The following is a 13,092-nucleotide window of genomic DNA, read 5'->3' as shown; positions in this document are numbered from 1 at the left end:
GCGGCGGCGCCTTCAAGGCCCGGCCCGTCCGACGTGGCAGCGCCTGCACCGAGCGCGGCCCGGCCCCGCCACCGCCCCGCCCGCCCCGAGCCAGCCCGGGCCCCGCCATGGGCCACAACGACATTATGAACACCGCCGAGGACTTCGCCGACCAGGTGCGTGCCCGCCCGCCTTCCCCCCCCACCACCCTCCCCCCACCCCGCGCCCGCCCGGCGGCCTTTGTGCGCCGGGGCCACGCTGAGGGGCCCGGTGAGGCGGGCCGGGATGGCGGCGGGTTTATGGAATTGTAGAGCTGTGGTGTGGCTTGGGCGGAAAGGGATCCTAAAGATCGTCTCGTTCAACCCCTGCCGTGGCAGGGACGCCTTGCGCTGGCCCAGGCTGCTCCGAGCGCCGTCCAGCCTGGCCTTGGACGCTGCCAGGGATCCAGGGGCAGCCGCAGCTTCTCTGTGCCAGGGCCTCACGGGGAAGAATTCCTTCCCAATACCCAGCCTGAGTTAACTCTCTTTCCATTTGTAGCCGGTCTGGTTTGCCTTCTCGCTACCTGTTTTTGTTTCCATCTTTCCTAAGTTTCCTGTAAGTTGTCTCCGAGGGCACCCCGGGCCCGGCTCCCACCGCCGCAGGCCCAGCGCCGCCCCTGCCCTCGGGTGAGCGCCCGAGCCTCTGGGACAGCGACTTCTCCTTGGGGACAGCGCTTCTCTCGGGAGGGATGAAGTGGAAGGAGAGCAGGAGCCGTCCTGGCTGGTGGAGAGGGCACAGCGGGGTGTGGGGGACCGGTGTGAGCTGGCAGGGATGAGAGAGTGACTTTTGTCCAACCTGACAGGGTTAGATGGGATGTTAGGGAAAAAATTCCTCCATGTGAGGGTGGGGAGGCCCTGGCACAGGCTGCCCAGAGAAGCTGTGGCTGCCCCTGGATCCCTGGAAGAGTTCAAAGCCGGGCTGGACAGGGCTTGGAGCAACCTGGGCTAGTGGAAAGTGTTCCTGCCCGTGGCAGGGGTTTGGAACAAGATGAGCTTCAGGGTCTTTCCGACCCAAACCATTCTGTGATTTCATGAAATGCTGATCCATGTCTGGAAGCCCAAACTGGAAAAGGTTGGTCAGCACCGTGGAGCTGTGCTCAGGATTGGGGCAAAAGGAAAGCAAACTAAGCTGATGTTGTCTTGTAAACCTTCTTACGTTTATTTCAGTGGAGGCCCGAGTGATTTCTCTGTTAAATAGAAGTTTGTGATCTCTTACAATGTCTGACAACAGGATTATTTTGAGTGTAAGTAGTTGCTCTGCTGGGGATGGTGTTGCAAAGATCTTCACAGTCATGGTGATTCATCTAATCAACAATGAGAAGCAGCAAGTAATCATATTCAGCAAATTGGCTGGAAAATCTGATTCTGCCTGGTTCTACAACCACTGTGATTTACTGTGAGTTGTGTGGCGAGCAATAACACGTCACAGCTCTGAGGGGGCTGTGCTGCCTCTGTCTTTCACTGATTTCACTGGGAAAACCTGTTCTGCACTTCCTCCCCACCCCCAGATGGAAGAAGGAAAACTCGATTTAGAGACAGAGCTTCCTGTGGTTTGAGAAATACTCAGTTTAAGGAATATCTGGATTATCTTGGTCATTCTCAGTTTACCTTGTAGAGGAGAAAGTAAACCATCACTGCAGTGTTCGCGTTACTTGCCAAAATTTGCAATGCTTGTCCTGACCTTTTTATAACACCTCTCTATTTATTCCTGTGGGGTTATTTCTAGATGTCCTTAACACCCCTCTTTTCACTCTGCTGAAAGCTCTTTTGTCCAGCTTAAATGTAGTTTGCCTCCTCCTGAAGTGAGTTTTAAATGGCCTAAATTCACTTGAGCTTGGCCGCATCCTGTTTAAAGATGAGTCTTGCCTTAAGCTGCAGAATTTAGAGTTTTGCTCCTCTTACCAGCAGATTGCAAAAGAATCTTTATGGCGTTCTGAGTAATAACTCCTGTGATAATTCTGCCTGGTGGCTCAGTCAGAACCTTTCAGTGCTGTGTGTGCTGCTAAAGCTCAGTGTCACGCCAATGCAGGAGTGACTTGCTAGACACTAACCTTTGGTATATATTGTGAAGTTAACACTTGGCACTCGGGAGCTGTTAGTTCATCTTGGATTTAAAAAAGTACTTGGAATGTTTGGACTGAAATTGTGTTGAAACTCCCCTGGTGGAGGCTGGACAATGGCTCTTCTGGGAGCTGAATGCATTCTCAGTGCTCTTCTTGCTTTTTCCACTCTGTGCTAGTGCTCAACACATAATGAGCCTTAATTTCTGTAGCATAAAACCCCTGTGGGAGAATGTTAGAGTTAATTCCATGGCTTATCAGGAAATCCTGAATGTCTCTTACAAAAGCAAGAATAATCTGTTCCTTAAATTCAAGCAGTAAAGCTTAGCTTTTCTCAGATACTGTAATTTCCCTTTGAATTACCAAATTATGGCCTGGGTGCCAAGATGCTCAGCAGTAGTGAGTGGCTGTTAATCCAGAGGTGAGCTGTGCACTGTCCCAGCTAAGCTTGCCAGACAGCCAGTTGTCAGTGAAAGGGCTTGTCCTACTTCTCCCAAGGCTACATTCCCCTTTTCTCCCTCACCAGCCCTTTTGTCATTGAACTGGGGAGCTGAACTGGCAGGAGAAAAATTTGAGGATTTTTTTTTTTCACTTGGTTCAGTTATCTCCATGTTTAGGTGGAGTGAGGCAATACTGAGGGTGAGGTTGCTGGTAATAGGCTGCTCTGAGCTGTAAGGAGTTGCAGTGAGGGGACACTAACACCAGCCCAGTGGTACTAACTCAATAATTTACACACTCAGAAATCAAGCCCGTTTTTAGTGATCTTTATTAAAATATTACTTGGCAACCCCTTCAGTGCAGCCACCAAGTACTGAAAATAGCTGTATCTGGGGCCTGCAGGGAGTGTTTAGGATTGTCTCTCCTTTGTAATCCCTTCCTAAGAGGGAGCAGATCTCAGGCAACTTTCCTGGTGTCTGTAATAATCTTTAGGAATAAATCCTTAGGAATGTGGGTGCTTGGTATTTCTGCTGTTCAAAAAAAAAAAAAAAAAAAGAAAAAGATTCCTGAACAAAAATGCAAGGAGACTATTGAGTCATTGCACAGCAGTGAGAGGGCTGCAGGGAGAGCCAGACTGGGGGAGTTTATTTCATTTTCAAAGATAAATGCTGATCTGATTTGTCCAGATAATTCTGATATAGAATCACGGAACCATTTGGGTTGGAAGGGACCTTAAAGCCCATCTTGTTCTGCCTCTTGCCATGGGCAGGGACCTTCCACTATCCCAGGCTGCTCCAAGCTCTGTCCAGCCTGGCCTTGGGCACTTCCAGGGATGGGGCAGCCTGTGCCAGGGCTTCCCCATCCTCACAGGGAGGACTTTCTCCCTAATTTCTACCTTACCTTTCAGTTTGAACCCATTATTTCTTGTCCTCAATATCCTGTTTTGTAGAAAATGGAAGGGAGGAGAAAACTTTTCATTGTTAGTCTGAACTTAGTCAGTTAGATTAAAAAAACTGAATTTGGAATTATTCTCTAGAAGTTTGTTATGGCAGTGCACTGATTGTTTATCATTATAAGCCAAGTAGCCTGTTCTGGTTAGGCTGAGGAAAGATTTTCCCGTGAAGAATGATAGTAAAATGCAATAAATTACTAAAAGTACCATTTTAAAGGTTTCATTAATAAATAGCCTTTTGGAAAAGGGAATTGATATAAAGCACACTTTGGAAAGGAAAAGCATTGCGAAATCTTCCTGCAATTAAAAACCTAATTAATATTGCTGGCAATGCTCTGGTGGGTCAGAGCCCTCTTCCTGCCTTTGGAAATAAATAGGAAAGCCTGTTCCCAGTTCTTACAGTACTTTCCAGGCACTGGGCTAATGAATGTGATGGGTTTTGCTGTCCCTGTGATTTTGGGGTGGGATCTCTTGGAGTGATTTTTTTTTTCTCTGTGGATTGAGCATCCTTTTCCAGGAATGATCAGGGGTGTCCCAAGCTGCTGGAGGAATTTGTTCTCCCAGAACAAAGCAATCCCTTGAAAGTGTTCAAGATATTTGGGATATGCCTTATCAGAAGCTCTAGACTAATAATGCTGTGCAGCTCGGGAGGGTTTCTGTGTAGATGAGCAGCGTGCTGTTCCTCACCATAATCAGAACTTCCCTGATACATGAATACACAGGAAAAGGCTTTGTGCCTGGACAGAACATACCTGCACAAATTCCCAACTCATGTCCATTTATTGGACTCAAAATAGCTGTAATTGTACCTGGTGTACACACTTTTATCAAAGCAGAGTGGACTTTCAGCAAACTTGAAACTGTTGGAGGTTGGGGTCCAAATGAATCACTTTATTACCTCTCTTTTGGTCAGGCCTTTATGGGTTTGGGTAAAATGGGGTAAAATTATGGGTAAAATTTCAGTCCCCCTTTAGAAAAATGGGGGGTTGAGCAGAGCTTTGATTAAGGGATCCCTGGATCTTCTTGTACATCTTTGGTTGTTAAACTTAAAGGAGCATTTAAAGCTATCTTTGCCTTTCTAATCCCATTAGAGGGGGAAGTGGCAACACAAAGCCCCTCTAGCATATGTCAGTGATTTGGCTGCCAACACAGAACCAGCTGTTCTTCTTTAAAATTGTTTTTTTTAGCATTTTCTTGTCTTTTCTCATGATGTTCCACCTTTTCCAAGGAGACAGGACATGTGGAGAGCACTTGATGCAAAGCCCAGAGCAGAAAAAGCCCTGCAGTTTTTTTAATGCTGTGAGTTTCACGCTGCCACCTCCATCAGTGGGTTTGGATTTGGGTGTGTTGTGCTCAGTGTGGTTCAGGTCCCATCTCTTAGCTGCAGATGTCAAACTGCAGTTTTCCCTCGTGTGCCACTTTATCTGTGTGAATCTTACAGGAAGTGGGCTCAGGGTGCAGCTTTGGAGCCACACAGTGCTGGTGCCGTGCAGGGCCAGAGCCAGGGTGACTGGTGCTATCCATCGAGTCCCACTGCTGGGGCTCTCATGTTTCTTGTCATTTATTCCATCTTTAGTTAAATTACTTGAGTGATTTACACCCAGATCCTCTAATTGTGAGCTCGCTTGATGCCTGTTACATTCTCTTCCTGTAGTCGTGGTGTAGTTGTTCTCTTCCTTTCTCTCCTGGTTCCTTTGGCTTGGCTTTTTGTTCCCACAGGCTGTTTCTGAAGCTGATTTGAGCTTGCTGTGTGCAGGGGGTTCAGTTTGAGAGCAGCTCCAGGAGCTGTGGGTGCCCTGGGCTGATGTGTGTGCTGTGAGGTTGCTTAGCACTGCAGCTGCTGTGGGCTGCAGCCTCTCTGACTTGTCTGGAGCCCATTGGATGTGTGCTCTTGTGTTTAATGGCCAGTGTTAAATGCCCTCTGTGTGCCTAGAGAACAGGTAAATGTTAAATGTCTTCTTGGATCCTTCACCTGTGCTTTGCATGGTTGCAGGGAAGGGGGAAATGAGGTCAACTCCCACTTCAAAACAGCAAAGATGAGGCCTGGAGGAAGATATTCTCTATTTGCTGCTTTTTTCAGCCTTTCCACAGCACTGTTTTTATCCTTTCCTTACAGATTCCCAGCACTTGTCTTCTTTCATTTCTTTCTAGACCAAAGTTGCTTGTTCTTTATCTTACAAATGACTTCTGGTTTGTCAGAACTTTATTCTTAGTATTCCTCAGCAAGTTTCCTCAACCTCACAGTGAAACCCAGGAGGGAGGAAAGCTGTAAACCAAGACGTGTGTCTCATTCAGTGAGTGACAAAGATCAGAAATTCTCTTCTGACTCATTCATCCAACTGTTGACATGGCTTAAAAAAGCCTGAAGTGGCAGCCTTCAGGAGGCAGAGTACAGCTGCACTTAAAATGCACTTGATTAAGGTGAATTTTGACCCTTAGACTCTGGATACAGGCAATACAACAGTGCAGTTTGTTCCAATATTAACTATTTAATTGACCATTAAGGATGTTTGCTGATTTTTTTCCTTGTGATAATCTGTAGTTGCACAGTGAGCTGGGCTTGTCATTTGCATAGCCTTTAGTATTGACTGATTGCTGCTGGCAGGAATAAACTGTCAGAAGTGGCTTTTGTCTCCTTCCTGCTGGAAGTCTCAATTAAGTAATAACCAGTGCTACCTAGAAAACGGGTTGACAATTAAACACTTGTCCTAACCCAGAGGCAGTAAGCTTTTCTGTGCACCCCACAGCCCTATGGAACACAGCCCTCTAGACTGGCAATTTTGTATTTGCTCCTTAAATTGTAATTGCAAAGTGATCCAGGAGCCTGTGAGATGAAGGGGGCCCAGATACATCTTCCATTCCCAAAAACTAAAGCTCAGCATCCGTTGCATGATGATATCATTTCCTTCTAACCACTGCACTGAACTGTGGCTATAAACCTCTGCTTCCTTTCTGCAGAAGATGCTCCTTTGAATGGAAGTAAAAACCTGCCTAGAGGACGGAGGGTGCAGTTCCGTGCAGTGGTTACGTGGAACTGAGATCTGCTGCTGCTCAAGTACCTGAGCTTTGTTTGCACCGAGCTGTTGGAGGGAGCTTGGCAAAAAATTCAGTGATCTTTTTTAATTTGTACAGAACTTTTCTTCTCTCAGCCTGGCTCCCTGAATCTGGGTCGTTCCAGGGTGCTGAGTGCTGAGCACATGGGTGGGAGCAGGATTGCCCTTTCAGCTCCGGGCTATCTGATAGCTGAGCTGTAACATGAAACCCTGAGAGAGAAACTAAAACCAAGGTCAGCCTTCATTAGCGAGAGCTCCATCAAAGCACAGTTCCTGTTACACAGAAATGTGCTGCTGGATTCTGCTCTTTTCCAACTCCTAGTCCAGTGGAGAATGACAACAGGTTTCCCCTGCTGCTCCCAGTGGGAGAAGAAGCATTTCATTAAATCCAAGTCCCAGTTTTCTCTCTGGATGTTGGTGACCCTGAGTGCACGAGAACTGCTGATCTCAGTGTGCAGAGAGCAGGGCTGTGTTATCCCTGCAGCGTCCCCGTTCCCTGCCTTCCCTGCTAATGCCCTGTGTGTCCCTGCAGTTCCTGAGGGTGACCAAGCAGTACCTGCCCCACGTGGCCCGGCTGTGCCTGATCAGCACCTTCCTGGAGGATGGCATCCGCATGTGGTTCCAGTGGAGTGAACAGAGGGACTACATCGATGGCACGTGGAACTGTGGCTACTTCCTGGCCTCCATCTTTGTGATCCTAAACCTCTTTGGGCAGCTGAGTAAGTGGCTCTGGGGCTGTTCAGGTGCAGGCAGAGCACTCCAGCGTGGCTGCAGCCCTGTTAATCGTGGCAGTGTGGGATGCCTCGCTGATTTCCTGATAGCTCCTGACAGCTCAGGAATGATAGTACTACTAATGAAAAGAGCTCTGAATTGACCTGCTTCAGCCTTTCCTGGAAGCAGTCACAGAGAGTTCCCTGTGACACACTGCCTCTGAGTCAGAGATGCCAAGAATCCATCAGGACAATCTGGTTTCAGTTCTGTACGTGCATCCATGTAAGCCACACCCAGAGTCCTCTAAATTAAATACTCCTTTTAAACAGGGCAATGTTGAGACTTTCTCAGCCTCCTGTTTTTATGGGCATTCATCTTCAAGGCAAAATCTCACCCTGGAGAGGGTGCATTTAAGCCTGAGTGAGGTGCTTGTGTCAGAAATTTTTCCAAAGCCCAGGAATCAGGATAATCCCAGAAGGAGTGCACTGCTGTGTGTGTGCTGGGTGGGCTCAGGCTGTCAGAAATTGAGAGAGGAAAAATCCTGTTCTGTTTATATTATGTCCCTGATTTACTGTTCCTGATTGCCAATTTCTTATCTTGTGTCTTGATTTAGATTTTTTGCCCTCACTATTTTGTGTAGAGAGTCACCTTAATTTAATGCAGGTGCCAGTCCTCGTGTTAAAGTGACAGAGGCTGTTGGTGCTTTATGATTGAAGTTTTGAGAAAGGTTTTAAGGAAAAGGAATACAGCTTGATGGCCCAAACAGTTACCTCACAAAAGAAAAAGGAAAATCCAAGTTAGCATTCCTGCAGGAGCTTTTCCAAGTGTAACTGTGTTCAATTTCCCCACCTCAGGTGGCTGTATCCTGGTGCTGAGTAGGAACTTTGTGCAATATGCCTGCTTTGGACTGTTTGGAATTATAGCATTACAGGTAGGAGGCTTAAATCTTCATCCCTTCTAAACTGTACCTTTCAAATCTCTCTTGCCCCCAGTACTCCCAACATGTTTAAATATAACTTGCAACCCTGGAATTTTTCTCCACCCTGGCTTAGTGCCAGTCCTTGATGGCATTGAACTATTTTGCTGCTTCTGTTCTCCTGATGTGCCCAATAGATGTAATTGCAATTAGTCAGCTTGGAGACATTCATTCAATACTTGACCTTGACCAATTTAGCAGAAGTAACTGGCAGTTTACCTGGATGTCAGTTAGTGAGCCAAATGTGGAACTTGCAGTTGCTTTGGCCTTCAGCTGTGTTCCCATCACAAAGGATCCTATCTAGTAGCATCCTTCCCCTACAAAACCAGGGAATTGTGGGGGCCCTAAAACACAAATCAAATTCTGCCTTCCCTTCCCTGTGTTACACAGACTCACTGGACCCCCGTGATGTAATTACCTTGTTTCCCTCACTATATTGTGTTTATAATCAAATTCTGCTGTGGCTGATACAGACTTGAGATTGTAACAGAAATTCAGAACTTCAGTGTCATTTTTATGGTGTTTTAACCTGTTTTATTCTTTGCCTAGACTATTGCATACAGCATTCTATGGGACCTGAAGTTCTTGATGAGGTATGCCTGCTTCTGGAAGTTTTTATGGAAACAGAATGAAAACTTGGCACTTGGTGGCAGAGGAAATGACATTTGTACATAGTATTTACTAGAAAGCTTTTACAAGTGATGCATTTACACTAAAGAAGAAATTACAGCTTTTGAAAAATCAGGGAGAGTCTGTGCTAAACTGCAGGCAGCAGGCTCAGGAAGGGAAAGACTAATCCTAGCCCACTAGGATCCAAGACTAATCCTAACCCACTAGGATCCAAGTGCTTCTGCTGCTAACCTGGCTAAGAGCTCATCCAACTGTCTGCACTTGATCAGAGTTGCTTTTATTTCCTAAATGGCTAAAATAGCAACTCTGCTTCTGCATGGCTGAAGCCATTTTCTGAGAAAACGGCAGCATGTGGTCACTGGAGCAGTTTCTGGGATTTTAAACCTCTCAACACCTTCCCCAAGGAGAAGACAAGATTATAAACATGAGCTTTCCTGTCAGGCCCTGAGTGATGGCTGGCTGTTGCCTTTGCACCCCTCTGAGGGGAGGCCAGCACAAGAGCTGCACTCTGGCTTACTACAGCCCTGTCAATGTGTAACTTTCAGCAGTGCTGCTGCTCTGTTTTCTCAAAGCAACCTCTGAACTACTCTGGCATATATGGCTAAACCTGAGGTACAGAATAACTTGAACACAACGAAATTGGTGTTGTAACAGCCCCTGAAGCAACTGTGCCCGAGTGGTGGGTGCTGGACTTCCCTGGCAGGCTGTGTTCCACAAATCCTGGGTGTGCTCAGTGCTGCTGGGGCTGGGAAGTGTTAATTTAACACAGACCAACACATCCCACGGTGCAGAGCAAGTCACTCCTCACTCTCACATCGATCCTTACTGAAATTGTCAGATAAGACTTTACAGATATAGATCAGTGCAAGCTGTACTAAACTGCCTTTTTTTTTTTTTTTTTCCTTTTTCTCTATTTGTGTAGGAATCTTGCCCTTGGTGGAGGCTTGCTGCTGCTCCTGGCTGAGTCCCGCTCGGAGGGGAAGAGCATGTTTGCTGGTGTCCCCACCATGAGGGAGAGCTCCCCAAAGCAGTACATGCAGTTGGGGGGACGTGTGCTGCTTGTCCTCATGTTCATGACACTGCTACACTTTGACATGAACTTCTTTTCTGTAAGTATCTCAGCATTAAAGGATGAGTTGAGCAACTAGAATGTAGCACCAGTGCCCAGGTGGGCTGCAGGATCTGCTCAACGCATATTGAAATCCATAAGTAAAATTAATACTTTAGAAAAAGTTATTAGATTATCTGTGCTATGACAACTGAACTTATCCAAGCTCTGCTCTGATGTTGGTGTGTCTGTTGAAGAACTGTAAGTAAATGGGTTTTTTTTTCGTGGCTTTTTTCCTTGCAGATTCTGCAGAACATTGTGGGCACAGCCCTGATTATCTTGGTGGCAATTGGCTTCAAGACTAAGCTGGCTGCCTTGACTCTGGTCATCTGGCTCTTTGGCATCAACATCTACTTCAATGCCTTCTGGACCGTCCCAGCCTACAAGCCCATGCACGACTTCCTCAAATACGATTTCTTCCAGACCATGTCTGTCATTGGAGGGCTCCTCCTCGTGGTTGCACTGGGTCCTGGTGGAGTCTCCATGGATGAGAAGAAAAAAGAGTGGTAACAGGAATAGCAACACTTCTTGGGACATACTGTACTAAGTCCAGAACTGATTCTCTATGGATTCAACAAAAACTGCCAGCATTTTACACGTACATGCCCCCTTCCTATAAAAGGCACAGATGTTCTGAATTTGATTTACTGTGGCACCAGTAATACAATAGATAAAATCCTATTTCTTCAAGGAATGTTGCCTAGGCTTATTCTAACTTCCTAGATTTGGAACTAACCCAAGGAACCTGCATTTTGCTGATGCTTCAGTGAATTGCAGTAGAACAGTTGCTGTCTGGAATGTCAGCAATGTCTTAAAATTTGCAGAAAGGTGAGCAGATACAGCTGGATCATTCAGTGTGGTGTTGGGTTGTAGCTATAACTAAAAAAGCGGATCCCCTTTCTTGCCCTTATCAAAACTGTCTTGTGCATAAGGAGTTCCATGGCTGGTTATAGAATTGCTTATCAAGGTGGAAAGCAGCATCAAAGAAAGCCTAGAAAATCACTGTTATCTTGCTGCTCAGAGGCCTGTAATTCCCTTTTGTTCAGCAGGGAAGGGTCTTTCCTGCTCCTGAACAGAAGGCAAAAAGAAAACCCAGGAAGTAGTTGTATCTCTTTCTGGGTAAGAAAAGGGAGAGGATTTTCTAACATGTCCCAGTTCTGCCCTTGAGGAGAACAAGGGGAAATCCTGTATTGTTAATCATGAATCCTGTATTGCTAATCAGATTTAAAGGAAGTGGGGGAGATAATCCTGAAGAGACAGAACGTTAGATTCTGTGAAAATTCTGTGCCAAAAGAATTCTTTATTCTACATTCTTTCCCCAAAAGTTGCCCCTCCTGAATTCCCAAGAAGGGAGCCAAGTTGTGCTGCAGGTTCCATAATAAAAGCTCCTTTCTGCTATTAACCAGCTTCCATCCATATATACCCCAAATTCATATTTGAATTGCAGGTTAATGGTGAAAATGTCTTGAGAATTACAGAAACTCCCCTTTCCTGTGCACTCAGTACTCGCCAGATGAGAGCAGTCAATCTCCTAATCTGTAGTCTTTGCTTCTTAGATTCACTTCTGTCAGTCTCTTGGCTGTAAGAGTCCCAGCTGACTGAAGAGCTGGGCTGCTGAGCTCTCCAGGACAGCCCCTCCTCTGCCACCTCAGAGCACCCTGAGCTGTGCAGGGTGGAAACGTGGAGGTGGCCCCTGTTCCCACCTCTGCGGACGGTTATAGCTGAGGGATGTGAGTGCAAAGCCTGGGCAGTGGAGAAGCAGCCAGGGGTGGGCCTTCCCTGGGAGGGTGAGGAGAGGAAGGCCCTGTTTGGCTTCTCAGTGCCACGACCTCTGTGCCATGACCATGCTTCGTGCTGCTCAGGGGAGGCCTTGTGTCCTCTCTTAGTCAACTAGGTGTGAACCTGTTTCACTAGATTGTGGAGGAATTCTAGACAGCATGAGCCCTGCCAACTTCCTACCTTTACACTGATTCCTTGCTCTGTTGCCTCTCCTGAGGAAGATGCTCAGCTCTTGGTTCAAGGGGGGATTCAGCTGAACATCTCCAGTGGGAGCTGTTCCCCAGGGTCTCCTGAGAAGGACACTCACCTGGACGGTTCAGATAAACAGTTGCTTTTTAGGAGAGAAAACTGGGCTGAAAGAACTAATGGAAAATAGAAGAGCACTGAAAGTTAAACCAGTGATTTCATCATCTTAAGGGGATAATAGCCTCTGTAAGGGCAAGATGTGCTGCTGCTGGAGGAAGCCACTTGCTATCCCAGAATAGTTAGGGTTGGAAGGGACCTCTGGAGATCATCTAGTCCAACCCTCGTGTTCAGATTGATGGGAGGGGAATTCAGCATAAAGGTCAGGTCACTGATGGCTTTCTTTTCAAGGAGGTTTTGCAAGAGAAGTCTTCACCTCAAAGTGTTCTGTGTTCCTGACTCTTCCTGGCTAAACAAACTGCTCCTTTCAGCCACAGATCTGCAGCACAGGAGGCTCTCACTGTTCCACTGCAGGTCTGATCAAGGCAGCCACTCTCAGATAACTGAACTGCTGTTGATGTTCATAGTATTTATAAATGGCAGAAACTACTCCTGCAAGTAGCCCCTTGTCTTTCTCAACTTCCTTGTGTCCTGTCTAACTAAGGAGCTGGATGACAGACTAGTCTGAAATATTGACCAGTTTCCTCTGCGAAAATCAAGTCCCTTTTCCAATAAAAGACCCTAGAAAAGGAACTGTTGCTGTCCCCTGCAGCAGGAATACTTCAGTATTCCAGGGGCACAGTTAGGTGGAGGGCATTATCAGATACTTCTAGGCAGCACAACGTGCAGACTTATTAACTGTGAGTCCTGATGCAGAAGATTCTGGTTTCCTACATACACTGCTGTACTTGTGCATCTCCCAGAAATTCAGTGACCTCTCCCCGTGGCTGAGAAGCTCTCACAAGCAGGATGTCAGCTACCAATTGGCTCTGCAAAGTGTTCTGGAATTCATTCTGAATATATTTTTGCTTTCTATGTGGAAAAAAAAAAAAGAAATAAGTATAAATTCTCATTTTATGCTGTATTTTGTACCTTAGTTGTGTTTGAAAATGTTTTGATTTTTGAAAACAATCAAAATAAAACAATGGCATCTTTGTATCCACTTGGCGTGTGTGGCTGGTGATG

General features: G+C 46.4%; 1 protein-coding gene across 2 annotated transcripts; it reads left to right on the top strand.

Annotated features, from left to right (window-relative positions):
• The first annotated feature begins 38 nt into the window (after positions 1-38).
• SURF4 (surfeit 4) lies at positions 39-13,069 on the top strand. Of its 2 annotated transcripts, XM_038155981.1 has the most exons (7): positions 39-155; positions 1,185-1,261; positions 7,053-7,239; positions 8,086-8,162; positions 8,757-8,800; positions 9,760-9,946; positions 10,189-10,635. In XM_038155981.1, exons 2-7 carry the CDS (start codon positions 1,235-1,237, stop codon positions 10,453-10,455), a joined length of 789 nt encoding a protein of 262 aa, XP_038011909.1. In that variant the 5' UTR covers positions 39-155; positions 1,185-1,234; the 3' UTR covers positions 10,456-10,635. The 2 variants fall into 2 exon arrangements, with proteins under 2 accessions (XP_038011909.1, XP_038011908.1); XM_038155980.1 differs by lacking the exon at positions 1,185-1,261 and having other exon boundaries at positions 94-155; positions 10,189-13,069.
• The last annotated feature ends 23 nt before the right edge of the window (positions 13,070-13,092 follow it).

The sequence above is a fragment of the Motacilla alba genome, chromosome 17 (genome assembly GCF_015832195.1).
Source record: "Motacilla alba alba isolate MOTALB_02 chromosome 17, Motacilla_alba_V1.0_pri, whole genome shotgun sequence".
Taxonomy (NCBI): Eukaryota; Metazoa; Chordata; class Aves; order Passeriformes; family Motacillidae; genus Motacilla; species Motacilla alba.
Note: the sequence above shows the minus strand (reverse complement) of the source record. Positions and strands in the feature narration are given on the sequence as shown.

Excerpts from the sequence above, each read along its gene's own strand:
- SURF4 (XM_038155980.1), top strand. The coding sequence starts at position 108 with ATGGGCCACAACGACATTATGAACACCGCCGAGGACTTCGCCGACCAG. Across the intron at positions 7,240-8,085 it reads AAACCTCTTTGGGCAGCTGA|GTGGCTGTATCCTGGTGCTG; the intron begins GTAAGTGGCTCT and ends TCCCCACCTCAG. Across the intron at positions 9,947-10,188 it reads TTGACATGAACTTCTTTTCT|ATTCTGCAGAACATTGTGGG; the intron begins GTAAGTATCTCA and ends TTTTCCTTGCAG.